Source organism: Bos javanicus, chromosome 28 (assembly GCF_032452875.1).
Source record: "Bos javanicus breed banteng chromosome 28, ARS-OSU_banteng_1.0, whole genome shotgun sequence".
In the NCBI taxonomy this organism is placed as follows: domain Eukaryota; kingdom Metazoa; phylum Chordata; class Mammalia; order Artiodactyla; family Bovidae; genus Bos; species Bos javanicus.
This window is the reverse complement of record NC_083895.1, coordinates 27,648,623-27,676,521: the sequence shown is the minus strand read 5'-3', so window position 1 is coordinate 27,676,521 and position 27,899 is coordinate 27,648,623. Positions and strand designations below refer to the sequence as shown.

General features: G+C 49.9%; 1 protein-coding gene across 8 annotated transcripts in view; it reads right to left on the bottom strand.

The window, feature by feature from the left end:
• Positions 1–492: 492 nt before the first annotated feature.
• The window catches only part of COL13A1 (collagen type XIII alpha 1 chain), an 88,736-nt gene continuing 61,329 nt past the window's right edge, over positions 493–27,899 (bottom strand). For 5 of the 8 annotated variants that reach the window (XM_061405205.1, XM_061405200.1, XM_061405203.1 and 2 more), the window contains 10 exons: positions 23,984–24,025; positions 22,989–23,015; positions 22,009–22,089; positions 18,062–18,097; positions 15,899–15,952; positions 14,547–14,600; positions 12,340–12,375; positions 6,604–6,690; positions 2,604–2,642; positions 493–945 (listed from right to left, as the gene is read on the bottom strand). In XM_061405205.1, the coding sequence (XP_061261189.1) occupies positions 943–945; positions 2,604–2,642; positions 6,604–6,690; positions 12,340–12,375; positions 14,547–14,600; positions 15,899–15,952; positions 18,062–18,097; positions 22,009–22,089; positions 22,989–23,015; positions 23,984–24,025 (459 nt within the window). In that variant the 3' untranslated portion in view covers positions 493–942. Of the gene's footprint in view, positions 946–2,603; positions 2,643–5,585; positions 5,664–6,603; positions 6,691–12,339; positions 12,376–14,546; positions 14,601–15,898; positions 15,953–18,061; positions 18,098–22,008; positions 22,090–22,988; positions 23,016–23,983; positions 24,026–27,899 lie in introns of all 8 variants that reach the window. The other 3 variants (XM_061405202.1, XM_061405208.1, XM_061405204.1) reach the window with 3 other exon arrangements.

Genomic DNA, 27,899 nt, shown 5'->3' with positions numbered 1-27,899 from the left:
AGACCTTGCAAATCTACAGCAAATGAATGGCCACCATCAACAATAGCTGGTATTAATGATTGCAGCTCAAAAGGAAGGAAAACAAACCAAAAATCAAAAGTACTAGCACTTAGCCCTTTGTAACCCTGGGGGTTTGAAGGGTTTCAGCACAATTGAACCTCACCCTTGTACATGGAGCTGTCAAGAACGTGGGGTGCATTACCAAAGACGTCGCTTAATACAGTCCTGGCCCTTCGTCTGTTGGACTTAAAATGGTTCAAACCATTATATTTCTTTCTTTCTTTTTTTTTTTTGGCCACACTGCAAGACGTGTAGAACTTTTTGGACCAGGAATCAAACCCTTGTGCCCTGCAGTGGAAGTGCAGAGTCTTAACCCCTGGGCCACCAGAGAAGTCCTCAAACCATTATATTTGTGAGGACCCCTGCTTCTGGGACTTCCTGATTTAACAAGAAAAGAATGTAATTAATTTAGTGATGAATCAGGATCAAGAATTTCCACATTTCACTTTTTTTAATAGTGAAAATCCATAAGCGTTTAAAATATTCTGAGACACACCTAGCTTAACAAACACCATGGACCTTCTTGTATCTGTGATGTCACACACAAACCAGCCAGCACCTGAGTGCTGGTTGGCCCCCTTTGGCACTGGAACACAATAATTTATTAAGCTTCAATACTTAATAAGTGTGCACAAATATCATGCAAACGTACAGCCATACTCACAAATGAAAAGTGTATTAGAGTCTTAGACGTATGCAAAACATCTTGTAAACAAAAGGGAAGAGGTTGGTATTTTCTGTACAAAATATGCAGGTTTTCCTTTTTTAAAAAATAATCTGTAAGATGCATCATACTTCGGGCATTTTCAAAAAGTGAAAACTGTATAAAAATAAATATTCTATGTACAAACACACACACAGGCCAATCCCAGGTTAGAGGCATCACTGCAAAACAAAAACAAACACAGAACAACACGGGGTTAGTGTCTGTGGGTGTTTATTTCCCTTGTGGGAAGTGAGGTAGGTCTCGTTCTGGGTTGGATGGGAGAGCTTTGGGTAGGGGACCTGGGGGAGCCGGGAACCCCCTCCTCCAAGACCCTGGTGCTGTCAGCATCCAGTGGGAAACTTTTTCTTTCCAGTCATTCCCCTCATTGGTCACTAGAGGGCACTTTCTCTCTATGCAGCCTTTGGAGGCCTGGCTGTTGAATTACCACATCTTCCCAGAATGAATTTTTGATGGGAATCAATAGACATCAGGCTCTCTAGCTGCTGCTTGCTTCTCCCAGACATTGTACCTCTCGAGAGTAGCTTTTCTTCCCCTGCTAAGCTCAGTCATTTCTATCTCCTAACCATCTACAGCAACCCTGAAGAAGAAAATCTTTTTCTTAGGGGACACACCTCTTTCCTGCTTCTTGGAGTTTTAACTAGGTCTAGGGGAATTAACCAAGGGGATGAAGTGACAGACAGATTCTTGGGGAAGCATCTCCCTTGAAAGCAGAGCTTTTCCTCTCTCTGGCTAGGGGGTGTTTTAGGTACCTGGGTGAGTAGATGCTCAACCTACAGCTTGGTGTCTTGGTGGTTTCACTGCTTTTACCGAATCTTGTGAGCTAATGAGATGGTGGACACTTAGCCAGAGGAGTGGATTCATCTCACTGTAAGTGAGTGCTGTCACTGGGCAGGACTGGATTAGTTAAGCACAAACTCTTGGACAGGTAAGGATCTCCAGCTCGTTAATGAGAATGAACCAAGATCTTGAGACAGTGGTGGTGGAGGGCTGTTGAAAAGTCTCTGAACAGGAGGAAGGTGAAGGGAAGCCATAGGTGGGACTGCATGGCAGGTGCTGCCTTTTCCAAGACCAAGTTGGGTTTCTGGATTAGGAAACCAATGGCCCTGGTCATGCCGGGGAGCCTTGCACATTGGGGGCCCTGGATGAGTCGGGTGACTATGTTGAGGGCACAGCCCTTTGGTGTCAGGTGGCTTTAATGATGACAAATGCCAAAGGCAAGTGTGAACAAATGAAACCTCCCTGTTGGTAGGAACTGTGGGACTCCAAGAGAGGGTGGGCAGGTCTCAATGTGCAGAAGCATGAAACTCTATTTAAGTTCAAGAGGAAGGGTTGAATGACGAGCTGGCAGGTCTCTGTGAGGAGGTATAGAATCCATATGACTTTATACTTAAAGCAACTGAGATTTCCTACATCTGGATAAACGTCATCATCTGGCTTAAATGGCCTCTTATGAACACTATGAGACTAGCTAATGATAACTGATTTTGAAACATGGTTTAGAATTCCTTGTAGAAGAAGTATGGTATAAATTAACCTCAAGAAGCATAAAGATGTCATCTGTCCAGGAACATGGAAATTCCATACACTGGGTTTGCTGATGCCCTAAAAACCATTTTTAAATGTTCCCAAATGCATGCAGTGAGGGGAATGTTGAACGGGCACCCTGAGTTTGGGACTGTTCCTTTTTGGACCCATGTCTTGCTGCCTCATCTGCAGGAAGGCCTGGAAGGGAAATCGTGCATGCTTTATCCCACGGCAGAAAATGGAGCCCACGTACAACTCTGCCCTGAGGCCCTGGAACCCCGGGAAAGCTTACCTTGTTCCAGCAGCCCTGGACTGGCAAGCCATCTTCACCCTGCAGTGAGGAAGAAAGGCAGACGGCTCAGACTCACCGGGATGGCCCAACAAGCAGCAGGATAAGGGGAACAAGGGCGCGGCCCACCTGATATTGTCTGTTTCTCTTCTCTACCCCAGGGCCTAGCCTCGGAAGGAGGCAGGAAGCAAGCCCGCCTGTCTGCTTGCAGGCCGAGCTCACGTGTAGTGACAGCTCAAAGCTGAGATGGGCTGTCCTATCGCCTGTGGGCCCGTGAGCAGAGGCGACCTGAGCGTGGTGGAGAGTACAGTCCGGAGGCCTGCTGGTCTCCTCTCTGGCTGTACTGGGTGTGCAGTGCCTGTGGGCAAGCCACTCAGCACCTGGAGGCTTCAGTTTCCTCCTCCATAAAACCTGGGGAAGGTGCGGCTCTATGGAACGAACACACCCCACTCTCTCATTCTCTGATTTCTCTCTCTTCCTTAGCAGCTGGGGGCGGACATCCAGGCAGCTCCCATCTGTTGATCAATAAGGAGGAGGAGGGTTGATTTCGCAGGCTTTCACCGTGGGGCTGAGGTGCCTTCAGCAAGGAGGCGGAGCTCCCGGCACAGCCTTTGCTGTCTCTGGGGACTTGGGGGGCTGTGCAGTGGTAGGATGAGAACTCACCAGGGGACACTTGTCCCCTCTGCTGGTGCACCCGCTGAGCACCTGAAGCCTCAGGACATCCTGAGTCTCCTCCGCCAGGCTGTCCTGGCTGCTCTGGTGCGCCCTGGGGGAAACTAGAAACCCCTGAGGAGCAGGCAGGGAGGATGAGGCTGAACCAGGGCAGCGATCTGGTTCTCAGTCTGAGTCTATTAGAACTGCAGCCCAGGTTCTAGAACTCCAGGTTCCAGGGCAGAGAAGGAGAGGCACACAGGGTTTCAAGAGACCCGAGCAAGTGGTCAGCCCCCGAGGGGCTGGAATGGGAGCCCCCTATGCCTGAACCTACTCATCCACCCATGACAGGCGCGGAAACTGCTCACCTGGAGCCCAGCAGACAGCTGGCCCTGCACGGGTGCTGAAGAAGTCTAATTACCTTGTACTAAAAATCCTGATCAATAGCGCCGCCTCTCCCCCACCCCCGCCCCTGCCGCCCACTGCCCCACGCCCACAGTAACACAATGCAGGAGACGGCAAACAGCAACAACGCCAAACAAGAAAGGGAAGGTACGTAAACTTCCACAGCAAAATTAAGACAAATGATACATTATTGGAGAAAATGCCAGTTTGCATTAAAGGTCAAATCAAGGTGACTTTCACCATCCCTTCTGGGTTGGGGAGGTTCTGCAGGGGAAGGTGGTGCATCCCAGGGTTCCATGAAGACCTGGGTCCCGTTTCCCAGCCCGCCATCGCGCAACACTTCCCATGGACTCTGGGAGGGACAGGCGCCTCCGCGGGCCACAGCGGCTTCCCATTGGCACGTGGACGGTGGCAGGGGGGACAGAGGAGGGCTGGGCAGGCAGGGAGGGGGTGCAGTGGTAGTGTGTGGGTGAAGAGCAGGGTGAGGAGCCAGGGCTGCAGCCGGCAGAACTCAGATTTCGGGGTCCTGGAAAAGGCTGTGGTAGAAGGGATGACTGGTTGATGATCAGTGGAGGTGCCGTGGAGGGCGTGGGAGATTCCATGGTTGAGAAAGGTGCCTGTGAGGTGCATGCTGCATGCTGAGGATTCAGGAGACCGGGCGGGGGACAGGAAGCAGCCACTCTGTCAGCTTAATCTGCCTCTCCTGGTCCCTGAAAGTCCCTTCAAGGGGCTCTGTGGTCACCTGTCAGGGTCACATAGCATCTCTTCTTATAGCTTTTTCTCCTCTGTCCCAAGATAATTCCTGTGTGACCCTGGAGTGGGGATGTGAGGCTGGGAATTCTCATCTGACAATTACTGGTATGAAAATAGCTCCACGAGCTCCAAACCTCCTCGGGAAATTTAGGGGGGGCAGGAAGCTTGTGAGCAAACTGCCGTGGAGTGAAGGGCCATCTTCTGCTTCCCCCATAGTGCGCTGAAAGGATTGCTGTAGAAGCCTAGAAGGTCCCTGCCTGGAGAGGGACTGGACCTTGGGGAACCAGAACCTGCCACTTAGGCAGGTCTTATGCTTGGGAGTGGGTCCCCGATGTCTCCCTTCCTCCCTGTCTCCTCCCTTCCCTTCCTTAACCACATTCTCAACCTTTCCATGTTCTTTTAGACTTTTTGGTGGCAAACCACTGAAAGATAGGGGAAAAAAAGAGGAAACCAAGGGAGGGTCTTGCAGCATCTTCTGGGATTCAAGCAGAAAAGGATGAACCCTCTAGGATCTAGAATCCTGATTTTGGACTATCCTTTCGTACTGGGGTGTCACCTGGACAGTGATCCCAGGTCTGTGCTGGAAGGTCAGGCAGAGTACCCCCTCCTCTAACTTTGGTTCTAGAACTCCTCATTCTTCCCTGTGTTTATAAGGGTGTCCATATGTCCTCTGCTAAATAGTGAGATGTTGGTGTGGAGAGGGACATGGGGCCAACTTGGGCATCTCATTCAAATGTTCATCCAACTAACTGCAGTGTGTGAAGGCAGAGAAGTCACAGTCCTGAGAGCTAATGCAGAGACTCTACTTCCCTGGCTTCCTTTCTGGTGGCAGTTTTGTCTAGAAGCTGTTCTGAAAGGAGGGTCCGATGCAGCTAAAGCTGGCATTGGGTGGGCAGGACCAGCTCACATTAAGGTGATGGGCTTTTGAAGCAGCTGCAAGAGGAAGAAAAAGAAGCTTCCTGGCAGACTTTGCATGCAAGAGGGGGCTGTGCAGGAGCCCCTGAGGGCCAGCCAAGGCAGGGTGACCCTTGGTGTCCACAGAGTGAAGAGGTGGGAAGCGGAGGCCAGATGGAGGGAGCAGGAGTGTGGAGGGCAGTTGGAGAGGCACACAGGCACAAACCACACACGTGGGGAAGGCCATACTGGCCATGCAGGCAAGGGAGGGTGATGCCATACCAATGGGCACGGGGCATCCAGTCCGTCCAGCCCTGGTAACCCCGGCTCCCCTTTCTCTCCTTTAAAACCTCGGTGTCCCTGTTCACAAAACCAACCACGATGATTATTTCGGTCAAGGCTGGCCAGCTCCGCCTGTGGCGTGGAGAGGCCCAGTCTTATCCTGGCCAGGATGCAGGACCCTTAGGGCATCTACAGGTAAACCTCAAACCCCAGTTGATTCCCGCCTTCCCAATTCAGCCTTTGTGCTCTCTCTGGATCCAGGAATGTTGAGCTTGGCGACGTGTCCTTCCAGCCCCCTCTCTATTTAGAGACGCACTTGGCGTCAACACACACGAGCTTCAACTTAATGCATCATAATTTCAGGACCTTCCAATGGGTTGAGGGACACTTGAGAAGCCCAGCAGATGTGCCATGAATCATTCCTCATTGGCTGTTTTGGGAAGGCTTCCTGGGGGTGTGTGTCTACTGACCTTGGTCTGCAGTTTTGCAGGTTTTGGCCGGATGGCTGGTGGGCATTGAGAGGCTGTATATAAAAGCCCCTCTCTGGCCTCGTTCTGCCCCGTTTGGGGCAAAGGTGACCCTCAGGAGATGCTAGCCCTGGCGTCCTGCATCCTGACCAAGTGGGAATTCAGATGACTTGGACTGCTGGCCACAGAGGTGGCCCCAAAACAAAGAAGGCAAACGGGGGTGGTTCACAAATGCTACCCTGGCTTCCAAAGCCATCCCGGAGCTAAGAGCCGAGGCCTGCTCCCAAATCCCTTTCCATGTGGTGTCTCCATTTCCACACATCAATTGTTCAGCATCTTCAAAGGGAAGGGATTTAGTGGGAATTGCTTGCAGCTGTGGTTTTAAGGCAACACCAACAGCAGGCAGAATTTCATCGGCCACATGAACAGACCGGTTTTGGTGGTGTCAATGGAGTCATTCGGTTTTCATCTTAGTTTATTTGCCTTCTTTGTTTCCAGCTTGCAAACCTCCAGGAAAAACCAGAAAAACCAAGTGATAGATGGAAACATACCAATGGACAGGGGGCATCTAATCCAGGCGCTCCTTGGTCTCCCTTATCCCCCTTAGGCCCTCTAGAGCCTTTCTTCCCCCTCTCCCCCTGTAAATAATGGTTTAGTCCAAGAAAAAAAAAAAAAAACATCAAAACTTTAGGATCATTCATGTGTTAAGGTTAGAGACAGAATAAAAAAAAAAGAGGGGAAAATAGATTCTCTCAATTAGGATAGTCTCCTCAACAGGATTAGGGATCAGTGTCCACCCCACCCCACAAAGAACCTGAGTATTTGGCTAAGGAAGGTGTGTGTGTGGGTCAGTAGGGCTGAGAGCCAGAGGTGGGAGGAAGTGCAGATGGGTGATACTAATTCTGAGCCCGGAATGCATCTATATAATGGACAGGGGGACCCATTTCCTTCTCTTTGAGGGTTCATTTTTTTAAGGGATCTGGAACTTCCCTGGAGGTCGAGTGGTTAAGACTCCCATCTTCCAATGAAAGGGGTGTGGGTTTGATTCCTGGTCGGGGAACTAAGATCCAATGTGCCACACAGCCAAAAATAAATAAAGATCATCATAGATCACTCATATTAGAGAAAAAGGGTCTGCCCTAACAGCTTTTGTCCCAGTTGGGTCCATCCCTTTGACATTCTCTTAGGAGGCAGGGTGATTTTGTTCAGAGCCCTGGTGTGTGTGTGTGTGTGTGTGTGTGTGTGTGTGTGAACCTGGCATGCAGGCACGTGCGACACACATGGTAGTACATGAGCTTGTGTGTGTGTACAGGTGCATGTGTGTATGTTGTGTGTCTAGGTTCTCAGCTGGGTCCTCCCGTTCTCTGGCCCATCCTGGTCCGAGGTCATGGGCAGCTACTTGTATACGGATATGTTGACTCAAGGAATTCATTTGTTTCTGAAAAGCTTCAGCAAACATCATCTTTCTAAACTGAACCCTATTTTACATGTGTCAAGGTCACTCTACATTTAAAGAAGGGCTGTGGGAAACTCTGTGTAATGAATTTGAGTTGGGGTTTTATATGTGGGATTTCCTTATGAGGGACCAAGCATGCCCCTGGGAAGTCTCCCTGGAGCTCTCCTCTATTGAAGGCCGGTTGTCTCAGGCTTGGGGGCTTCCACTGTGTCTCGGGGTGGGTAGCCTAATGGTCAGAGAGAAGGCTTGCAGCTGAACGGGATTTGCCTCTTCTCAGCCGCGAGACTTTGGGAGCTTACTTAACCTCTCTGAGCCTCAGTTTCTTCATCTGTAAAGTGTGGATAATAGCACCTCCCTCAGAACATTGTTGCGAGGTCTTTGTGCACATTTAGTGCTTAATACTGGCATATAGGGATAAAGGGCTTCCCTCATAGCTTAGTTGGTAAAGAATCTGCCTGCAATGCAGGAGACCCAGGTTTGATCCCTGTGTTAGGATGTTCCCCTGGAGGAGGAAATGGCAACCCACTCCAGTAGTCTTGCCTAGAGAATCCCATAGACAGAGGAGCCTGGCAGGCTACAGTCAATGGGGTCGCAAGAATCCAAGAGTTGGACACGACTTAGTGACTAAACCACCATAGCGATAAAGAACTCGCCTGCCAATGCAGGAGGCGTAAGAGATGCAGGCTCAATCCCTGGGTCGGGAAGTTCCCCTGGAGGAGGAAATGGCAACCCACTCCAGTATTCTTGCCTGGAGAATCCCATGGACAGAGGAGCATGGCAGACTATAGTCCATGGGGTTGCAAAGAGTTGGACACGACTGAGGCAACTTAGCACACACGCATGCACTGGCCTATGGTATGTGCTCAGTCATGACAGCAGCTTCATAATAAGAGCAGTAACAGTTGTCACTTCTTGTCAGCCACTGTAGGAGCCAAGGCTGCCATCGGAGGCTGGGCCTCCTGTCTACAGTGTTCCAGCAGTGGAAGGCTACAGGGTTCCTTAGAGGGAGGCAATGGATAAGAATACTTAAGATGTTTCTCCAGGTGTTTGAAAATTACCCACATTTCTTGATTTCAGAGGTTACCTGCAATTGCCAACACATCCTTCTAAGTGTTTTCTAAAATGCAAATGCCTACTTAGTGTGTTTAAGAGGAAATGTGTCTATGCATCTTAGGTGTCATGGCATTGGCTCTAAGATATGCCCACCAATGAGGAAATCATGGGACAGTTAACCTGCAGACAGTGGACAAGCGAAACCACTTGCTATTTGGATGAAGAAGCCCTGTGGGAAACTTTCTCAGGAAGGTGCCCCTTATACTCTGGGTGAGGCCAGCACAAAAGTGAGCACAGTTCCTTAAGTTCAGAGGGTGAGCACAGCTCCAGGGAGTGGGGCTCTGCAGGTCCTGATGATGGGCCTGTGGGGGGCAGAGGGTTAGCCGAGGTCCCTTCAGGATGGGAAACTTGCACTCTGGGCTGTCAGGTTCTAAGGGCACAGGAAGTGGCCTTATTGGGTCATCAGAGTTGTAACTTCACCTACATCCTCGCTGCTCCCTTTCCCAAGAGGACCCCTCTGCCTTGGTGCAGAGGGGTGTCAAATTGGTATGGGAGGGGGGCAGGCAGAATCAAGTAGCAGGGTGTTCTTAAAAAATGAACAACACTGCTTTTAGAGGAAATAAACTGAAGCTGGAGGACTGGAAGGGAAAGGATGAGGCTATGGGATTATTATAATGGGTGAACCTATCTAGAGGGAGAAATATTCAGGGAGTAAAGGGAGGAAGAAGCAGGCCCAGGCCAAGAGAGGGCAGATGGGGGAGAGGAAGGAGGCAAGGGGACCTGGGGAAGCAAGATGCAAAAACGCATGTGCACCCACATGCATGCACGCAAGCATGTACATACATGCACACGCATGCACTCTCCCATACACACACACCTGCACACACACACACACACACACACACATTGCAGACGGCACCTCTCGGAGAGTGACAGAAGCTGCATGAATGTTCCCAGACCTTTCAGTTGGCTGGTTTGCAGGAAGCTCCACAGTGAAACCCAATTTTCCTGATGCCCTGATTGCCAAATTCACACCACCCTTTACCCTGTGATGAATTTTTTCATCCTAAAAGTGGCTCTCAGGCTAAATTCATAGAGCTGTTAAGGGACAAGGAGAATGCCCCTAGTGACAAAGACAGACTCTTTCCCCTGGCATGTGTGTCCCCTAAGAAAACCGCCTGTCTTGGCCTCTGGGCCTTGCCCACCACTATGAGGACCGTCCTCCTTCCATGAGCAGGAAGGAGGCCCCAAGACCATTCTCTGGTGGGACTTGGAGTAGCTTGTTCTTAAGGCTGTGTCTTGGGTCACTCGGAGATAGGATAACAGACCTGGGGCACCCATCCGAGCCTCTCTGATGGGGTGCCCCAGGTGTGACGTGAAGCAGAGTTTGGGAGCCCCCTTCCATAGCCAGTGGGCATGAACGACTTTGAACATCTCCAGCTTCACCTCCACAAGCAGTAATGAAACTTCCAACCTGAGCATCACCTAAGCACTTCTGGCCTTTTCCCTAGACCAAAGTGTCAGCCTTCTGAGTTTCCAGGTGCCAGAAAAAACTGGTCATGGCACAGAGCTGACTCTGCTTGGACCTTTCTTCATTTTGGAGGCTTTTATCACCAAGCGCTCATCTCTCCCCTCAAAAGCCCCATTAAGGCCAGTGGTATAAAGAGGTCTGAAAGAGGAGGCAAGCTCTAGGGGGTACTCTTCTAGGACATTCTGGCATTCTGAGAGTCAGATCTCTTGGATGGAAGAATTATCTGGCCCTTGATTTGGAAACCTGCCCTTTGGAAGAAGTCTACTGGTTTTTTATGAGGCACTCCAAGGAAGGTTTGTGTAACTTGCCTGTTTTCTGGACTTGATTTTTACTAAGTGACATATTGCTAATTTATATGTGGGACAGGGGAGAAGTATATAAAACCTTAGAATAGGAACTGGAGAAGAAATATTTTCCCACTGAATCATGGGGCCTCAGTGGCTCATTCAATGACCTCGGTTCTTTAAGCATCAGAGCCACCAGCCTCCCACCATATCTCCATCTGTGACAAGGGCATTGAAAATTTTTATTGATTTATCGGCTGCACTGCACGATGTGTGGGATCTTAGCTCCCCAACTTGAGCTCCCTGCATTGGAAGGGCAGAGTTTTAACCACTGGACTCCCAGGGAAGTCCTGACAAGGGCATTTTCTTGCCTCGCTTCTGCCTCTAGAGCCACACAGTCACCACCACTGGAAAGATTGGTTTTGTAGCTTTCAAATGGCCCAGTGCCTCAAGCCAACTGAAAAGTCTTAAGAAAGAGGCTTAACAAGTACTAATTGAACATAACAAAGAAAACCAGAACACTCCAGAAATAAATTAGAAAGGAGGTTAGTATGCCAACTGAGAGGTGGAATGATCAATTATTTTAGTGGCCTGAACTCTCGGATGCCAGTGTTGGAGGTGGGCTTTCCAGGCCGCCGTAACTGGCTGGCCCATTTCTGGAAGTGGGTCTGTTTATTCCAGTGGTTTATTCTGAGCCTCTCTGATGGGGTGTCCCAGGTGTGATGTGAGGCAAAGTTTAGGAGCCCCCTTGCATAGCCAGTGGGCGTGAGGGGCTTTGAACATCTCCAGCTTTACCTCCACAAGCAACAGCGAAGCAACGATGGGCTTTTCATGGACAGTCTGACAGGGTAGTTTTGCCTTTCCTTTCCTGTTCATAGAATACATGGGATAAATGGATTGCTTCTGACCAGCTGTCAGAAAGGAAACTTCAGGAATATGGAACTGTTCAGTAAATCCATCTTAAATGGAAGAGACTGGTGCTGATGCCAGATATAAATGTACCGATTCTGGCATGTTCTATTCATGAACGCTCTATTATCAGTGTTCAAAGACGAGCCAGAAGACCAGGCTTCTGCAAGTCCCGTGCTCTGTGTCTAACTCTCGTGGGGACTCAGAACATCTTATCATAGTTTGGAGCATGTTTCTCTTGTTCTTCCTACTCTTCTTCTACCTCTAAGATCCTGTAATATTATTCCCACTAGAAGATGCTCTTGGCCTTCTAGGGGACGTGCACCCCACTGAGAACCACCGTGACGAGGCAGCCAACAAGACGTTCTAGAAAGGAAGCAAAGGCCAGCCCTTGGTGAGATGTTGTGCGATGACTGCTCCTGGGCACCAGTGTGCCATGTGGCCGTCAGGTGGCTGTGGGTGCCGCGGACACTCAGGACTGTGTCCTGGTGAAGATGGCAGAAACCAAGGGAGGAGCAGGGTCCTGAAAGCCGTGACTCATGTCATAGTCCTGCCGACTCTTTCCAAGAGAAGCAACGGCTGGGATCCTTTTAAAAGGCTTGCCTGTGTACAACAGTTGTCTGCTTGTTCTTGGAGCTGGGATTTATTTTCTCTCTCACCAGTGACCTGGGATGCCTGGTAAAACTGGGTGTCAGAAGACGAGGACTCGGCAATGATGGATGTAAAAATCTCGTTTAGGGGCCCATTATCAGGGCAACCTAGAGAGAGCTGGGCTTGTGACTCCTGTCACTGAATGGCAATGCTAATCTGATGGCCGCCCTGGGACTCAGCCTCCCCTTTCCTCGTGGAAAAATACGTGCTACAATTTCAGGATTAGGTCCCTAGGCTCCCTGAGTGCCACGGATTAAGCCCCTCACTAGAAAGTCTTTTAATTTAGAATGATTTATCAGGAAAAACTGTATTTCCACATTGAGTCAGGAATCCCCAGTTGGTCATTCCACCTCGCCATGAAGACATTAGTGATCAGAGCCAAAGTGTGAGGACTCAGACTGACCCGGTTTCCTTTGTCCCCGGGTGGTCCGTGTAAACCCTGCAATAAATCAGAGAAACAAAAACATGTTAAGGAGAAAACACAGGATGGCCACACAGTCCTTCCTTCCAGGCTTAAAAAGCTCTTTGCTGCTGCTGCTAAGTCGCTTCAGTCGTGTCCAACTCTGTGTGACCCCATGGACTGCAGCCCACCAGGCTCCCCGTCCCTGGGATTCTCCAGGCAATAGTACTGGAGTGGGTTGCCATTGCCTTCTCCAATGCATGAAAGTGAAAAGTGAAAGTGAAGTCACTCAGTCGTGTCCGACTCTTCGCGACCCCACGGACTGCAGCCTACCAGGCTCCTCCGCCCGTGGGATTTTCCAGGCAAGAGTACTGGAGTGGGTTGCCATTGCCTTCTCCACATAAAGCTCTTTACTGGTGCCTAATTCATCAGAGACAGGTTTCATGAGCCCCATTTTAAGGAAGGGAGACAAAGGAGAATACCTGCTCAAGGAACTTGACCTAGAGACAGATAATGAGTTATGGGTAAAGTCAGACACAGTTCTGGTTTCTCACTCTGCAGCCAACACCCTGGCCTGGGGTCGGGTTCTTCTAGATGGGAGCAAAGACTGCTCCTGGATAGGCAGGTGTTTGCATGGCTTTCCCACCTGCCTCTTCTTCTTCTTTTTTAATTGGAGGATAATTACTTAACAATAATTGTGTTTGTTTCTGCCATCCATTAACATGAATCAGCCATAGGTATATATATGTCCCCTCCCTCTTGAACCTCCCTCCCACCTCCTACCCCATCCCATCCCTCTGGGTTGTCAGAGTACTGACCAGATTTGGGTTCCTAGATCCCACTTGCCTCTTGCTATAAAAATGACTCCAAAACTCCTGAGCCCCTCTTTTCAAGGTGCAAGTTGTTCTCTATTATTTTTTCCTTCAATTTTTTTTATTGTGGTAAAATATGGCCCTACTGTTAAAGAACCTGGCTTTCAATGCAGGATACATAAGAGATGTGGGTTCGATTCCTGGGTCGGGAAGATCCCCTGGAGGAGGGCATGGTAGCCCACTCCAGTATTCATGCCTGGAGAATCCCACGGACAGAGGAGCCTGGCAGGCTACAGTCCATGGGGTCGCACAGAGTTGGACATGACTGAAGCGACTTAGCACACAGCACAAAATTTCCCTTCTTAACCATTTTTCAGCATTCAGTTCAGTGGTATTAAGTACACTCATATTTTTGTGTAACTGCCACTACTTTCCATCTTCAAAACTCTTTTTACCTTGCAAAACTAAAACTCTATATCATTAGACAGTAACTACTCATTCCACCTTTCACTCAGCGCTCTACTTTCTGTCACTATGGTTTTGACTACTATAAATACCTCATATAAGTGAAGTCATACAGTATTTGTCTTTCTGTGACTGGCTTATCTCACTTAAATGTCCCCAGGGTTCACCGTAGTGTAGAATGTCAGAGTTTCCTTCCTAAGACTGGAAAATACGCTACTGCACACATATACCACGTTTTGATTATTCATTCATGTATCTACAGACACTTTGGTTGCTTCACATTTTTAGCTCTTGCAAACAATGTTGCTGTGACTAAACCTCTCTACAAGACTGCTTTCAATTCTTTTCCTCCTTGTCTTCTGCTGGAGAGGGATGTAAAGCAAAGACTGGCTGGAGGTGCCGAAGCACTGCCGAGTATGGAACCCAATTAGTGTACGACCTTCAAGTGGGTGGGAAACCAAAGTCCTGCCCCTCCCAGGCAGCCGACTTCTATAACCCAGCAAGGAGAAGTCCATTGCAAATGGGAAGCTGCCTGTCTTGGGAGATGTCTCCCTGCCGTCTAGTGATCTGGACGTGGCTCTGTCCCTGCATGAGGGCAGGGGCCATGGCACAGTCACCTGTGAGACCCTCACTGCATCGAACACAGAGGCCTTCAGGGAAGAGGCTCAGCCATGTGTGCCAGATGGTCCGCACTGGTGAGGACCTGGTTCCCTATCAGGGGCCATGGGCCCCGGGGTTTGCCTGGAGCAGAGCCCAGCAGGGGAGTGCTAGAGAGTGGGCTGGTGGCAGTTGGCTGCTTCATCTGTCACAGAGATGAGAATTCTCCTCGCTTGGCCCTGGATTTTTTGCTCCAGGCCCTGGGTATTCTGTTTTGACAGTGCTTCTGTGGTGGGGGACCCGGGCGGGTGGAGCCTCTGATCCCATGAGACTTACAGGAAGCCCAGCTGCTCCCGTTGGTCCTGTCATCCCAGGGTCACCTTTGCTGCCCTGAAACCAGAGAAAGAACACATGAGCCTTCCCTGACACGGTAACCTTCCGACAGCCACTTTCTGTTTTCATACGAAACCTGGGCAACCTCTCCAGTCTCCTCAAAGAGCCTCCCAGGAAGTAAGGGCTGGGTGGAAGGTGGGGTGACTGCATGGACTACACGCCCTGAGGAGGGGGCTTGGGAGCTCCTCTCACCCTTCTTCCACAGATCCTGGCCTCTGTGGACATTTGTTTGTTGGGGCGGGGGTACTGGCTGGCCAGAGGCAGAAGCAGGGAAGGACAGCAAGGAGCAGGAAATGGGCATGGGCAAGGCAGACAGGGAGAGAGAGGGAAGGGGGCAATGGGGAGAGAAAGAGAGCTCTGATTTCTCTCCGAAGCTGCAGGTGTCACCCCTCAGAGCAGCCACCCTGGTTCTCCAAGTGGCTGCAGAGCTCGGGGAAGCCCACATCTGTCTCCAGAAGCTCGCTCCCCCACCCCACCCTCCCCACGTTGTGTGGTCTGAGAACCAAAGAGACAAAGCCTCTCCTGTGGGGAGAGTCAGCAGGGTGGGCTTTCTGCTCTTACAGGTGGAAAGCCCAGCAGATGCCCACTCAGAGGTCCAGTGCCCATGCCAGCCCTCCAGTGATGCCAGGCCCTGAGAGTGTGGAAACCAGGCCTGGTTGGGAGGAGTGGGGAAGTTTCCTCCCCCAACCCCTGCACAAGCCCACTGCACTGGTTGCAGGAGAGTGACCCACGAGAGCCGGTCTGATGCGCAGGTCTCCTGGCTTCTTGACATCCCCAGGATTTCTAACACCACCTGGCACCATGTTCTGTGCTGTTTCCCTAAGTCACTGCAGAGTTCAGGCATGTATGGTGACAGCAGGGTCTGGGGCCTCGCCAGTCACCTGTGACCGAAGCCAGGTGACCAGAAACTGAGGGGAGGAAGCTCTCCAAGTCTCTGTTCACTTGTAGTTACAAAATGAGCACCCCAGGACCTCCCTGGCAGGGGTAGTAGTTAGGACTCAGAGCTTCTACTGTAGAGGGCATGGGTTCGATCCCTGGTTGGGGAACTAAGAACCCACAAGCTGAGTGGCATGGCCAGAAAAAAAATGAGCACCCCAGGCCTGCTGCACCCCCACAGGCTGGGAGGATCATCAAGAGAAGACGTGCATGAGGCGCTGGCTGGGTCTAGGAGGAACAGATGGGGGCTGAGACGGCTGGGCTGACACGGTGGCCCTGTGGGTCGCAGGAACCAGGACTGAGGGCCTGAGGCAGAGGAGGGGCTGAGGGGCCCCTGGTCTACCTCGCTGGGCACTCACCCTCTCTCCCTTTGGTCCCGCTGGGCCTGGAACTCCGATTGGTCCTGGAGTACCCTGGGGAGGTGAGAAAATGTGGAGGTGAGGGCCCTGATGCTAAGGGGAGCCCAGGATCCCCACCCGATGCCTGGAGATGAGCAAGGTCCAGAGGCCCAGTTTTCAGGGTTGGCGAGGCCCGGCTCATGCAGGGTGGTCATTGGACTGGGCCGCGTTCCTGTTTGGTTTTGGGGGCCTCGGGGAGAGAGCTCTCCCCCCTGCCTCAGAGCCAGATTTGAGGAAGGAAACCCTTTCGCTTCACAGCCAAGCTTGCCAAGGCTGAAAACAGCAGGAGAACGGTTGCTTAGTTTGTTCCCAGAAGCGCTCGGGAGGGAGTTGACGCCATCCCAGGGGTGGGGAGGCTGGGGGCTGGCACGCCTTTGCTGACGCAGCTCCACATGCAGCAGGAGGGTCTTCATGCCACAGAGACCGATGCAGACGCACACACAGAGGCAGGCGTGGGAGGGTCATTCAGCCATCGTCCACCCCCACCCCGCCCCCACTGCGGGCCCTGGCCTTCAGCCTCTGGCCGGGCCTTCTGTCCCCATCCCAGGCCCTGAGGGACAGGCTGGATTGGAGAGTAGATTAGTGGATGTCTGCTGACGCTGGCCTGCCGTGGAGGTGTGCCCTACGTGCCCCTGACTTGGGGTTGCAGCCCCACAGGGCAGTGGGGGTGATCAGAGCTGTGTTGCTTAGAAACAGAGTGGGGCTTGCTAGGGCATAATTAAACATCTTCTCCAGGTTCCTGATTTACAGCACTGCTAGGCGAAACCTATAATTCAGAGCTTCCTATTGCTCAGCCTCAGTGATTGTATTTCTTGCTCAGGACATGAGGACTGGGCCTGGGCCTATGGGCGGTTCCTGGTGGTGCTGGGATGTAGCTGTGACAGGTTGGGTGGGAGCAAGTGGGCAAAGGCTGATTTACTTTAAGTGGAAAAAAGAGACATATGATGTTCGCGGTGGCCCCTTTGAGGGAGGAGGGAAAGATGTGGATGTCTGTGGCAGAGTGTCAGAATAGCACTCTGAAGTCACTGGTCAGCTTCAACTCCTCCCTCAAAGGCCTATAAACTGCGATATTGGAGAAGTTTCTTGGTTTCCCTAAGAGTCCGTTTTCCCACCTGTAAAATGGGAATGAGAACGGGAGTGTCTGCTTCCCAGGCTGCTGCCAGGTTAGAATGGATGAAAACGTGGCATGCGTTTGGTTCTGGGCCTGACACCTAGGAAGTGCCCAATAGATGTTAGTATTGGCAAGACAGGATCACTCTTCCTGTAAACATTTTCCTTTAACTTTCTGTTATTGATTTGATGAGAAAAAAACCTTCAGGTTCAAAGGGGACAGAAAATATAAATGTATACATTGCACTGCTCCCCTCTGTCCAATATGAATGGACTAGGTAGTTGAGAGGAAGTCATGGTTTCTCTGATTTCTGTCACAGATAATCCCTCTAGCTCAGACTGGCCACCTGGGAAAGGTGTGCTGGGTGCAAGGAGGACAGAGAGAGAGGGACTGTGGTGTGAGGCAGATGTGGTGAAGGAATGGATGTCAAAGGCTCTCAGAACACTAAGCTGGGACTTGCCTATGGCTCATCTATGCCCCACCCGCCCTCGCCCGTCAGTGCTGGCCTCACCCACATACATGTGGCTGCACAGGACTAGAAAGCCCTTGTGGGCAGACAGGAGATGGACAGAGCTCACAGGATGAAGACAACACAGCATGACGGGCACATACAGACACTGTTGTGTTTGGTGGGGATGAGTCACGGCCCAAACCCCTAGGGCTTGAGTCCCAGGCTGAACTCAGCATTCCTTTAGGAACAGATTCTTTGCTACTGGAGCAGCCTCCCACCCCACATCCAGTGGTCTTGAAACTCAGATGTGAGGACCCTGTGTGCATATATGAACAGGGAAATGGAGATGAAGGCCTATGGTCTTTGGTCAAGAGGCCTGAATAAGCACTTGTGAACTGAGCACAGATGTCACTTTTTGGTGTCGGTGGTGGGATAAGCCATGATTTATTGAAAAAAAAAAAAAACAAACACGAGGCCACAGCAAGACAGATGAAAGGGCTTATAGGCCAGGAGTGGGGTGGGGTGGGGGTGGGTGGAGGGGTAATGGAGAAGTGACACTCACCGGTGGCCCAGGCCTGCCGTCCAAACCTGAAGCTCCCTGGACAAAGGGAACAGTTTGACCAGAAGAAGGGGAAGGGAGGAATGGGAGGGAGAAAAAGGGACCAGGGAGGGGAGAGGTGAGTGAAGCAGTGACTCTGGACAGACATTAATGCTGGTCATCAAACAAAATGGGAGAAATAAGCTTGGGAGGACAGGTAATGTATTCACATGAAAACCAACAAAAACATGGAGACACTGAGTGCAGTGTGGCCAACTGCTGAGCAAGCTGGATGGAGATCAGTGCCAACGGCCATCCCAATCCTCTGTGCCCCCTGCTCCCCTCTCTCCTTTCACCCTCTCTCAGAAACCTCTCTCCCAAGAGGCTGCAGTGTTCCAGGGAAAGAGATACAGAAAGTACAATCATGGAGAGGTGTCTGAACCAGAGCGAGTGCATCCTTCTATGGCCAGTCTTACTTGGGGAAGACATGGCAGGTGGGGCCCCGGTAAGGATGGTCTTCCCAGCCTCCTCTGCACACCTGCTGATGTGAGTCCACACTAGGGGACCCAGGCGGCTCAGCTTTGGATTACAACATCCAGTAGATGCTGGCCTACTTCAGCTTCAACTAGGTGGGAGGAATTGGGCCTTGAATGATAATACTCATGCTGCCTGACATTTCTCTGGCACTTTACAGTTGGCAAAGCTTAACACAAACTCAATCCATTCATGTTATCCCAGACAGGGCCTCTTTTATGGGAAAGAGGCTTTAGGAGCAGCTGATTGCTCCTAGGACAGAGGTCTAAGGCCATTTACCCCTTGGAATTAAACTGGCTGGCAGGGGGGATGCTATTAAGACCCACTCACTAGGCAGCATCCAGTGATATGACAGTGGGAATTAGAGCTCTCGCTCCTGCGCTGGGCTATGATGCTGCTCCTTCAACCACCTAGGAGAGCTGATGATGCCGACATGACAGCCAGGGAGAGAGTAGCTAGGACACTCTAGGCTAGTGAAGACTGAGTTCTTGAGAATGGCTTCCAACTGAGCCTCAGAAATGAGCCTAGGCCTCAGGATTTTAAAGGTGGGGGAATACCCCCAGGAAAGAGGGGGGAAGGGAGCTGTTTCATCCTGGATGAAGGATATCAGGTGGTAGGATCCTTCAGGGCCTCGCTTCTCAGTCAGGGGGCTTCCCTGGTGGCTTAGATGGTAAAGAATCTGCCTGCAGAGTGGGAGACCGGGTTCAATCCCTGGCTTGGGAAGATCCCCTGGAGAAACGAATGGCTACCCACTCCAGCATTCTTGCCTGAAGAATTCCATGGACAGAAGAGCCTGGTGGGCTATAGTCCATGGGGTTGCAGAGTTGGACATGACCGAGCAACTAACACTTTCACTTTTTCACAGGGCCTTGCTTCTCAGTCCTAGGACCACATAATCCTGGGACTGATCTTGCTTATGGCCTAGAAAGTTGTGGTTCTTAACCCCAGCTACCACGTCAGAATCTCCTGGGGGTGATGTTAAATAATACAGATGCCTGGGCCCACCCCAGCCCAATTCAAACAGAGTCTCCAAGAGGGAGTCCTGGGGAATAGCACACTTGAAATCTCCACGTGATTCCAGTGTACAGCCCGCATGGAGAATCTCTTCTGCAGGGTAAATAGGAAGAACTCAGTAGGATGTGCCTGGAAACACAGGTTGCTGCTGTATGAACTAAAACACGGAGGTGAAGCCTAAAAATAGAACTTGAGCTAAGTATCCATATACCTTGTCTATGCAGTGTGTATATATATATGTATGTAATTTATTTATTTATTTATTTATTGCTGCATGTGAGCCTTCTCTAATTGTGGTGAGCAGGGGTTATTCTTCATTATGCAGAATGAAGAACATGGTGCATGGGCTTCTCGTTGTGGTGGCTTCTTGTTGCAGAGCATGGGCTCTAAGCTCACAGGCTTCAGTAGTCGAGGCATGTGGGCTCCGCAGTTGGAGTTCCCAAGCTCTAGAGCACAGGCTCAATAGTTGTGGTACATGCTCCAGGGCATGTGGAAGCTTCTGAGACCAGGGATTGAACCTGTGTCCCCTGCACTGGCAGGCGGATTCTTACCCACTATAAGACCAGGGAAATCCCTCTATGCAGGATTAATACTGAGTTATCTTGAGCGGTTTGGAGCAGAGGGCATGAACTGGAGGTTTTGGGGCCGTATGTGGACCACTAACATATTCTATATGGGTTGTAGTATTGCAAATAATTTTGAGTTAATATTAGAAAATGAGATATTCCATCAGATGCCAGATGTCTGGCTTCCTTAGAGAAGTTAGAGTATGCAGAAATTCTGGACCCTCACTGCCCTAAGGCAAGTCAGCTGAACTGAGCAGGGATTGGGCCTTTTAAGAAGAGACACACGGTTTCCAGGAACCATAATCCCCACTGCTCCTTACTGTCCCTCTGAAATCCATGTTAATTGTTTTTTATGAATATTGTTTGCTCTGCTGTTTTCCTAAGCCAGCAAAAGTACTTCTCTGTTCCCTTGTCTCTATCAAAAGCTGAAAAATTAAAGACAGTTGGATCCTTTGTCTTCCCTCTGGCGCTTTCTTTGTTTATATTACCTGTTTGGTCTTCATGTCAACCTCTGACTGAATTCCCCAATGTTTACTAGGGTCGTTGGGGCCAGGAAAGTGAACAAGGAGAGGTTTGTGGTTGAGTGGGGGACTGGAAGTCTCTCTAATACTAAAAAACACTTAATCATTCTGGACACAGCTTAAGACATGGGAAAAGTGTCTGCTAAAGTCATCAGTTACTGTAGTCTGTCAGGCGAAATCAGCTCCTTAAATATTCCCACATTTGATGCAGTAATGAGGTGTAATCATACCTTTTGCTCTTGCTGTTTGGTCACTGTGATTACATTAACCAGACCTTTTAGCCCTGCCAAGCTGGGGCAACTGGGCTTCCTATCGTTCCCCTGCTTTTTTACGGTTTCCTGGAGTGGGAGCTGGCCTTGTGCTCGGGAGAGAGGAAGCCCCAGTAGCTGGGAAAAGCTCTCTTTGCAAGGCTGTGGCCTCAGTAGAGGCTCAGCTTCTGGCCCAGCTGGGCCATTGACTTCATCTGTGAATTCAAGTGACTCACTTTTTTCTCCAGACCCATTAATAAAATGATTACAGGGAATCCTAAAGTTTCCTTCCAGATCTTGAAAAACAAACAATGTGTGCCAACCTCACTGGGGTGTGAGGGAGGGTGGAGCCCAGGGCTCTGGGGAGGGCGGTGACGTGTGCTTCCCTGGAGACATGTAAGGCAGTGACCAGGCCAGTGGGGTTCCCACTGGAGCTTGGGGCACAGGAATTCACTGAGCCCAGGCCCCACATCTGGAGATGCAGAGGCCTGCCGAGCAGCCCCCACCCTGACCTGGGGCCTTTAGCTGAGATTAGAGAGCTCAGAGAACCGAGACGTGAGTGATCTTAGCCTGCTGGGACAGGAAGATCTGACTTTTTGCAAGCTTTTTGCTGTGGCCAGTGCTTAAGAGCAGAGAGCAGGGGCTCTCTGGAGTCTGCCTGGGAAAGCAGGAGAGAGATGGAGAACACTCCACTGTCCCAGCACTCTCAAGTCCTCTAAGCTCGGCCCCGGTAAAGGGAGATTTTTATTGCCTCAAACGAGCATAATTAGGACTTAGCACAATAAGGCTGTTCTTGGGCTCCCTCTGGTTCTCCAGCTGGGTACTCCTTGGGGTGGGGGTGGGGACTTATTCAAATCCACAATCCTCCAGAACCTAGGCCAGGCCCAGCCCAGAGGAGGCCCTCAGCAAGAGAATTCGAGCCCACAGTCTAGTCCAGGTGGGAAAGCAAAACCCCATGGAGCTCCGGGATGCTCACAACTTTTGAACCTCGAGTTTTCCAGTGGTCTTTCCAGGGCCCCTGCTCAGCACCTCCTCAGGACCACCAGGCTGGGCTCCTCACACCAGTGCGTAGGGTCCACGATACTTACGGGTAATCCCAGAGGACCTCGGTCTCCTTTTTCTCCCTGGACGCCCTTTTCTCCTTTTGCTCCGTCTAGTCCTGCTTCCCCCTGCAGGGAAGGGAGATGGGCGAGATCACAGAAGAGCATGGCCCAGACAACTTGCCCTCGCATTCTAGGGTTCTGGAGACAGGGGTGGATGGTGGGGAGGGGGACAGACAGAGGAGGGAGGAGGTGGAGGTGGCTGATCCAGGGGTGGCTGGCTGGGGACTCCAGGAATCACTGAATTCTTAGCCTGGCTCCGCTCATGTTAGAATCCCTTGTGTCTCTGTAGTAACTTTGAGGTCCCCAAAGGGAAAGGGGATGGCAAGAGAGGAGACAAACCCACATCAGTTCCAGGTCAGGCATTGGCATAGATGACTATTTGCATAGCAGAAAAACTGGGACGCTGGGGATCCTGGCTGGCAAATGCCTGAAATGCCACCACTGGATCCCTGAGTCTCCCAGACTAATCAGGGAAAGAAACTGTCCCTCGAAGAATGTCAGTGCAGGAGACACAGGCTTCCCCATGCCAGCAGTTTGCAGCCTCTTGTATCCATTTGCGATGTTGGGGGAGGGGGTTGGGAGAATCCCAGGCCAGAGTCCAGTGGGCTTGGTTCCAGGAAGGGGTCCCATGTTCTGCCGCCCTCTGTCTCCCACCTATACTTCAGGGTGAGTGAAGGGTCTTGGGTAGGTTACATGGAAAAAGGATCTCATCATTTGCTAAGAATCTAAATGGATGGGAAAATTCTAAATCCAAAGCCTGTCCAGCATCAGTGATGGATGTTAATGGGACCGCAGGACTTTATTCTGTCCTAATTCTATCCCATTGGCTAAAGTGTCACATAATTCCATCTAGGGAAGGGGTCAGCTGGTCTGCCTCTGAAGCACTTCCTCGCTTTTCTGTCTTTACCGACAGGGCTCCTTCCTCCACCCCCTCACCCAGCACCTGCCACGTGACATCATCTTACCTTTGGTCCAGGAACGCCTTGGAGCCCCTGCATTTGGAATCAAAACAAGGCACCTCAGAACTGCATTTCTGGTTAAGTCAATCTCGTTGTCCACAAGTTGGACCGCAAAAGGGCAAGGGCATAGGGTATAAAGCCTGGCCTGGGATCCCCACCTCGGGGAGATAGAAGGGAATGCTAAAGGGGGTCTGCTGGGGCTTTCTGGAGTGAGGCCTGAGCCAGGCTTCCCCAGCCAGGTACTAACTGAGAATCGCTCCGTGGCCCCCACAGCTGACTCCTGAGAAAATACTCAGTGTCATGCAAGGAAGATTCAGAGGGAAACAAGCAAAAGTGAAATAAATTGATATGTGCAAAATGCTTAGCATTGTATCAGGCACATCGTAAGTTTCAATAAACGTTGGTGACTGCCATTATTGCTACTGCTACTACTTGTACCAGTGGCAATGGGGTGACCCATCCTCATGGGGACTGTGAACCCCACAGAGGCAGGGACCAGCATCTATTGGTCCGGGGGGAGGCTTAGGGATCCTCTAGGTATAATGCAGAGGGGTCCCTTTAAAGGTGCCTTATCATCTGTAACTATGGAAGGGCCAACCTAGTGGAGTCAGTTTTAAATGGGTCACTTTCTATTTTAATCCTGCTGGCTGGTTAGTCAGAATAGAAGGAGAAGAACAGAAGTCTGATAGCAAAGGAACGGAGTGACTCTGACTTCTGCAAGGAAGGACCAGACCCCATGACCAGACCTCGGGGCTCTCAAGCCCGTCAACTCTTTCCAGGAAACCAGGCAACACCCAGGCTCCTTGGTGTCACAGAAGTGATGCCTGTTTAAGGTGGGAGGGAAGAGGAGCATGGAGGGGACACATGGATGTGAAAATCCCTCCGTGGAAATAGACGATGGTTGACCTAAGGCTGAGGCTAAGCCCAGTGACTGCCATGGAGAGGGGACGTTAGGGGCCTAGTCACAGTGAACTGAAACACAGACAAGCCTTCCAACTCACCGGAGGTCCAGGAGGCCCCTCTGGCCCTGGTGGCCCAGGAACCTGGAAGCCAAAGGGAAACGATTAGCCCACCCCCTGTTATACTCTCAGTGGCCCTGCCTTTGCCATAGTCTGGGGTGTGGCTGGAGTTGCAAGGGGGAAGACAGAACCACCAGCACACAGCCTCCCAAACGAAGGCTTAGAACAGGTCAGAAACTCACAACAACTCATTTCCCTACACACAAAAAAACCTAATGCCTCAAAATGTCTATTCTTCTAGACATTTTTGAAAAACCAGAAAATCTGGCAGCCCCAGGCTCTTGTTCTTCAGTTCAGTTCAGTTCAGTCACTCAGTCATGTCCAATTCTTTGCTACCCCATGGACTGCAGCACACCAGGCCTCCCTGTCCATCACCAACTCCTGAAGTTTACTCAAACTCACGTCCATTGAGTCAGTGATGCCATCCAGCCATCTTATCCTCTGCCATCCCCTTCTCCTCCTGCCTTCAATCTTTCCTAGCATCAGGGTCTTTTCAAATGAGTCAGTTTTTCGCATCAGGTGGCCAAAGTATTGGAGTTTCAGCTTTAGCATCAGTCCTTCCAATGAATATTCAGGACTGATTTCCTTTAGGATGAACTGGTTGGATCTTCTTGCAGTCCAAGGGACTCTCAGTCTTCTCCAACACCACAGTTCAAAAGCACCAATTCTTCGGTGCTCAGCTTTCTTTATAGTCCAACTCTCAGATCCATACATGACCACTAGCAAAACCATAGCCTTGACTAGACAGACCTTTGTTGACAAAGTAATGTCTCTGCTTTTTAATATGCTAGGTTGGTCATCAGAGAAGGCAATGGCACCCCACTCCAGTACTCTTGCCTGGAAAATCCCATGGATGGAGGAGCCTGGTGGGCTCCAGTCCATGGGGTCGCCAAGAGTCGGACACGACTGAGCGACTTCACTTTCACTTTTCACTTTCATGCATTGGAAAAGGAAATGGCAACCCACTCCAGTGTTCTTGCCTGGAGAATCCCAGGGACGGTGGAGCCTGATGGGCTGCCGTCATGGGGTCGCACAGAGTTGGACACGACTGAAGCGACTTAGCAGCAGGTTGGTCATAACTTTTCTTCCGAGAAGTAAGCATCTTTTAATTTTATGGCTGCAGTCACCATCTGCAGTGATTTTGGAGCCCCCCAAAATAAAGTCTGACACTGTTTCCCCATCCATCTGTCATGAAGTGATGGGACTGGATGCCATGATCTTAGTTTTCTGAATGTTGAGCTTTAAGCCAACTCTTTCATTTCCCTCTTTTACTTTCATCAAGAGGCTCTTTATCCTCTGCCATAAGGATGGTGTCATCTGCATATCTGAGATTATTGATATTTCTCCCGGCAATCTTGATTCCAGCTTGTGCTTCATCCAGGCCAGCGTTTCTCATGATGTACTCTGCATATAAGTTAAATAAACAGGGTGACATCATACAGCCTTGATGTACTTCTTTCCTTATTTGGAAGCAGTCTGTTGTTTCATGTCCAGTTCTAACTGTTGCTTCCTGACCTGCATACAGATTTCTCAAGAGGCAGGTCAGGTGCTTTGGTATTCCCATCTCTTGAAGAATTTTCCACAGTTTGTGGTGATCCACACAATCAAAGACTTTGGCAGAGTCAATAAAGCAGAAATAGATGTTTTTCTGGAACTCTCTTGTTTTTTCAATAATCTAATGGATGTTGGCAATTTGATCTCTGGTTCCTCTGCCTTTTCTAAAACTAGCTTGAACATCTGGAAGTTCACGGTTCACATACCATTGAACCTGTTCTTGTTCTTGCATGGCAACAATTACCTGAAGCTCAAGGAGAGCTTTCCCCACTGGGTGGGGCTTCAGTTCTTCGGTTTACCCTAGTCCTCACCACTCCCTACTGGATTTTGCTATTGTTTTTTTTTTTTTTTTTTTGGCTGTGCCACGCAGCATGTGTGATCTCCCTGACTAGGGAGTATACCTCTGCCTCCCGCACTGCAAGTGCAGAGTCTTAACCACTGCACCACCAGGGAAGTCCCTCTCTATTGTTTTGAACCCAGACCTTTTGTATTCATTTGTTCATGCTTGGTCCTGGCTGGGGTTTGAGTTTGAGACCTTTAGCTTAAAGAAACAGAGATTGGTTATCTGGAATGGAAGGAGACTGAGATGCTTCTCAAGAATATTCCTAAAGCTCCCCAGGTTGGTAACAGACAGCAGGGGGAATATGGGTCTCTATTTCCTTTGAAGGTAGGTTAAAGTAGAAGAGATTTGGACTGCAGAGTGAAGACGAAGGAACCCTGGGAGGTCTTCCTCTCAGAGGAGGATGCTGTGACGGGTAGGTTCTGTCTCCAGTGAAGATGGACATCCATTTGTCCATGGTCAGTTACCCAAGAGGCTGGGAGGAGATCTGCCTGCTCTTTTCTGAGTGGGTCCCCCACTTCAGCTTCTGGACTCTCCTTGGACACCTCACCTTTCCAGGGACAGAATCCCCTGGAGTGTGGCCAGCATGGGGACTCCCTGCCAGGTGACCACAAAGGGAGCCCCTGCACTTGGCAGACAGGGAACTCCTGTTGTCCCTTGGCCATGTGGAGCTTTTAGCTTCACAATACTATAGTCACCTTGTAGGGAATGCAATCTTTGCAAACTCTACCTTCTTAAAAAAAAAATGTTTACTACTTTTTTTTCTTAGTATAAACAAGTAAATCATATATCCTGATGGGAGTACAGTTTATACAAATCATGCATATACTAAAATTCATAGACCTGTACACACATCCCTGAAAAGTCAATTTTACTATGTGATAATTTAAATATTAAAAATTTTAAAGGAATACAAATTCATTAACATAGTAAATTAAAAAGAATGTATACTTATGGCTGATTCATGTTGAAGTTTGACAGAAAACAACAAAATTCTGTAAAGCAATTATCTTTCAGTTAAAAAATAAATTAAAAAAATAAATTAATTGAAAAAGAGAATTGAAAGAAGGAAAAAGCATAAATATCTCTGAGTAATGCTAATATTTTGCTTTATTTTCTTCTACACTCTCTTGATACATAAAATGTATTTAAATGTGTATCTATACTTATGATGATATTATATATATATATATATGTATATATTCAGCTCTTCACTGAATGGAATAAAAATGAGTTCCTACTAGCCGGGGCTTGGAGCAGGACTTGGCATAAGAAAAACTCTCCAACATGGGGACTATTATTACCATTAGTATTGTTGCGGTAAGTTATTTAATCATTTCCTCCTTGTTAGAAATGCAGGCTGTTTCCAATTTGTACTTTAAATACATCTGGAAGGAACATTTTTGCATATTATGTGTTTCCTGAATTTCAGAGCATTTCCTTAGGAGGCTATCCAAATAAATAACACACGTGTTCTATAATCAAGTCTGGGTTACTAAATGCTGGCGGGGCTTGGTGACACTGAAGGGTGACTGAGGCGACTTCTCTGGGGACTGAGAAGGTTTGGGGGTCTCTGCAGTGGTGTTGGGGTGGCGCAGGCTCTCCCAACAAATAGCCTCTCCCTCATGCATCCTTGATTTCTCTTGCTTTCCTGGCTCTTTCCTTGAGCCTGATCCCTTCCTGTCTTACGAGAAGGTGGCTTCCATCCTACCTCTCACTCCACAGCTCTCTCCTTTCCCCTTCACCACCACACTTCTCATACGAATACTGTCTCTCTCCGGAAACCCTACCTCTGGAGCTTCTGGGCAAACTCCTACAGACGCTGCTCCAAAGACCCATCCTCCGGGGTGCTCACCCGACTCTCTGAGCTGCTGCCATTCTCTAGTGCCCATAAATGGAGATTGTTTGCTGCACAGGGGCGGTCTGTTTACTTCCTGTCTCCAGGCTCTAGCACTGGGAATGGAGCCTGGCAGGTGCCATGTGAATGCCACTGAGGGACTTGAC